We start from the raw sequence: 2,810 nt of genomic DNA, 5'->3' as shown, positions 1-2,810 counted from the left end.
AATTCAATGTGTAGTGATGGGGTTCAAGCATGGAGGATGTTCACTTGCTCTTCGTGTAGCTGCTCTCATGAGCATTGCATTTCCAAGTATATTATTGGTCTATAGCTATATAGCCCTAGTTGACACACATGTAGAACACTATTATTAGTGTGGCATGTTCAAGGTACACAATTAATGCTTGAGCAATAAAAAAGGAGGTTGTGAATGGTACAATCAGAAATTCTCGTCTAAGAGGATATAAAGTTGTGTAAAGACCCCTACTATACCTAGAAAGTACACGGAGATCGGTACCAACTACTATCTTAAATGTACTTGCAGATCGTTGATCCCAAATCTGGATCGTTCACAATCACTATCCATTTTCATTCTGTCGATCCTAGTTCACTAGTCTGGATCATCGATCCGACAAATCATCCATGTCCAGATCATGTGATCCCAAATCTAGATCATCGTCCAATCCAACTCTTAGTAGAGATCGTTCAAGATCTGGATCACCTCACTTTTCGAATTGTCAATTTTTCGGTTCATTACAAGTTCAGGTTTGGCCCAGTTTTTAGATCATCAATAAGAGGTCCACATTGTCCACTTGTCTAATAAAGACTCCCAAATCCAAATCATAGATTCGATAGGACTTCTAAAAAGTAGAAATTTTTTTAAAAAAATATAAAAATGTGACATGTTGTGGGTATAAAAATTCTCCAAAGCACAAGGTAAATGAAGGAAACAAGAGGTATGAAGAAAAACCACGGCTTAAACATTATATTTTATACTATACTATAGAATATGAAGTGGAAAGACTTGTTACAGTAGTGCGAAGTAAGTTGCCCAAACTCCTAGTTTGAGGTGATCCATGCATAAACACGTACACAATAAAATCCAAACACATGTAGTCACATTTTTGAAAGAGCATACAAGGTAAACCTTTCAGCAATACAACAAATGGGAGCATATTAATGCAAAGAAAAAGGAGCACAAATTCTAATTAAATGCATTATTACTACCACCACCATCTAGTGGAATTGGAAATTTCTTCCTTTAATGCAAAGCAAGACACACAATTTCTAATTAAATGCATTATTAATCACCACCATCTCTTGCGAGCCCTTTGTTCCTTGAACTTCTTGTCAAGGTAGTACCAATAAGAAGCAACACCAATGGCGGTCATGACAGCACACATGGCCAAAACAATGGATACATGGGGCCTTGGCCTTCTAGCCAAGTGCAACCTAGAAGGCACCATTTTGAGCCTCTTGACAACCCTCTCATTAACTTGGGAAATTATCATATTGCCTGACCTTTTGAGCCTTTGCATCCTACTCACTTGAGCATCTCCATCATTCAATAAATGGCCCTTAAGAATGCCCATGGGTAAAGTTTCCTTTTCAGGCAAGTGGTTCTTAATCAAATTACCTTTCTTGCTCTTCTCTTTTTGATCGCCCTCATCATTTACCCTAATTATAATCTTCTTGACCACCTCTTGATTCGCCATAGTCTGCTTCTTCTTGGTTTCTGGATCACTAATCTTGTTGCTTTCCTTGGTTTCTTTGTGTGGTATTGTTTCTGATTTATCTCTGATGAGAGGCGCGCTTGCTTCATTAGTGTGAGCTCTTGGGGCAAGTTTGGCATCTGATTCATGGGTTATGGCTAGGGTTTCTTCAGTGAGAGGTAATGCAGCTGATCTCTCCCCGTGATCAAGCCGCTGATCATTAAGATTATTACGGGTATTAGGTGGGTTTGGATCATTTTCTGCAGCATGAGTTAATGTAGAATATGATGAATATAAAAGGCCCTCTTGATCAGGTGGTGTCCTGGCAATATCCTCTTCTTTTCTATTAGAGCTCTCTGCTTCCACCTTAAAAGAGGCAGATCTGCTCCGTGTAGTAATAGTGCTGCTTCTAGTGAGGGAGGGTCTTGTTGATTTCCCATGAATGCTTGAATAACTGCTGTTTTGATCGGTTTCCTGCGCAGTGAGAGAAGCTAATTAGATTATATAATTAGCCTAATTACGAGAAATATTTAACTGCTAATCCATGGCGCATCTAGATTGAATATGTAAATGTACCTCTCTCTTCGACCTTCTCTTGGTGATGGTGCGCTTCTTCAACGACTCGGACTCTAGCTCTGCATGAGTTTGCAGTGCAACGGTTTGCAGAAACTCCTTGCTGTGCCTCTGCCAAGTGCAACAAGGTCGATATGGTGTTGGTGATGATGAATCAAGCGAAGGATTGATGAGTTATAATGATTCTAGTCATGATTAAGCGACGGTGATGGTGATGATGATTAAGTAGTTATGGTGGCTTTCTTCGTGATTAAGTGGTGATGATGATGATCAGGCAGGTACGGTTTATCAAAATAATGGAATTATTTGAAGATTACCTTGGGCACAGGGACGTGATGGCCTTCGAGCCACTCTTTGAGCTCCGAGGTCTTCATATTGAGAATGTCTTGCGCAGTGGTGTCGGCGGCCATGGCGATTGTTTCCCGCTCAAATCAAACGGTCGAAAATTCGGAAAAACGAGCAGAGCCGTTGATTCACCACCCCTACGTGGTGGTGCATGCAGGCCATACGACGACGGCGGCGGCCGTTCGATCTGGCTTCAGCCGCGGAGATGCAACAACTCCGTGAAAAGACAACATGCAACAGCAAGAAGAGGCACGCGGACGTTACTTCCTTCAACAACAACGGCCGGCTCTCCATACGTGCCTCTTCTCTTTGTGAGCGTCTTTACACACCCCTCCACAAGGCCAATTGTCAGAAAATCAAATCATTAATTAATTCCAGATTTATTCCTCACAATCTCTATAGGTTA

General features: G+C 41.2%; 1 protein-coding gene across 1 annotated transcript; it reads right to left on the bottom strand.

Annotated features, from left to right (window-relative positions):
* Nucleotides 1-1,081: 1,081 nt before the first annotated feature.
* Nucleotides 1,082-2,590, bottom strand: LOC147620461 (uncharacterized). The gene is made up of 3 exons (XM_086825416.1): nt 2,377-2,590; nt 2,063-2,170; nt 1,082-1,960 (listed from the first exon to the last, which is right to left on the bottom strand). Exons 1-3 carry the CDS (start codon nt 2,467-2,469, stop codon nt 1,082-1,084), a joined length of 1,080 nt encoding a protein of 359 aa, XP_086681542.1. The 5' UTR covers nt 2,470-2,590.
* Between the last annotated feature and the right edge of the window lie 220 nt (nt 2,591-2,810).

Source organism: Cibotium barometz, chromosome 31 (genome assembly GCF_041138505.1).
Source record: "Cibotium barometz isolate CiBa-2024 chromosome 31, ASM4113850v1, whole genome shotgun sequence".
In the NCBI taxonomy this organism is placed as follows: domain Eukaryota; kingdom Viridiplantae; phylum Streptophyta; class Polypodiopsida; order Cyatheales; family Cibotiaceae; genus Cibotium; species Cibotium barometz.
Note: the sequence above shows the minus strand (reverse complement) of the source record. Positions and strands in the feature narration are given on the sequence as shown.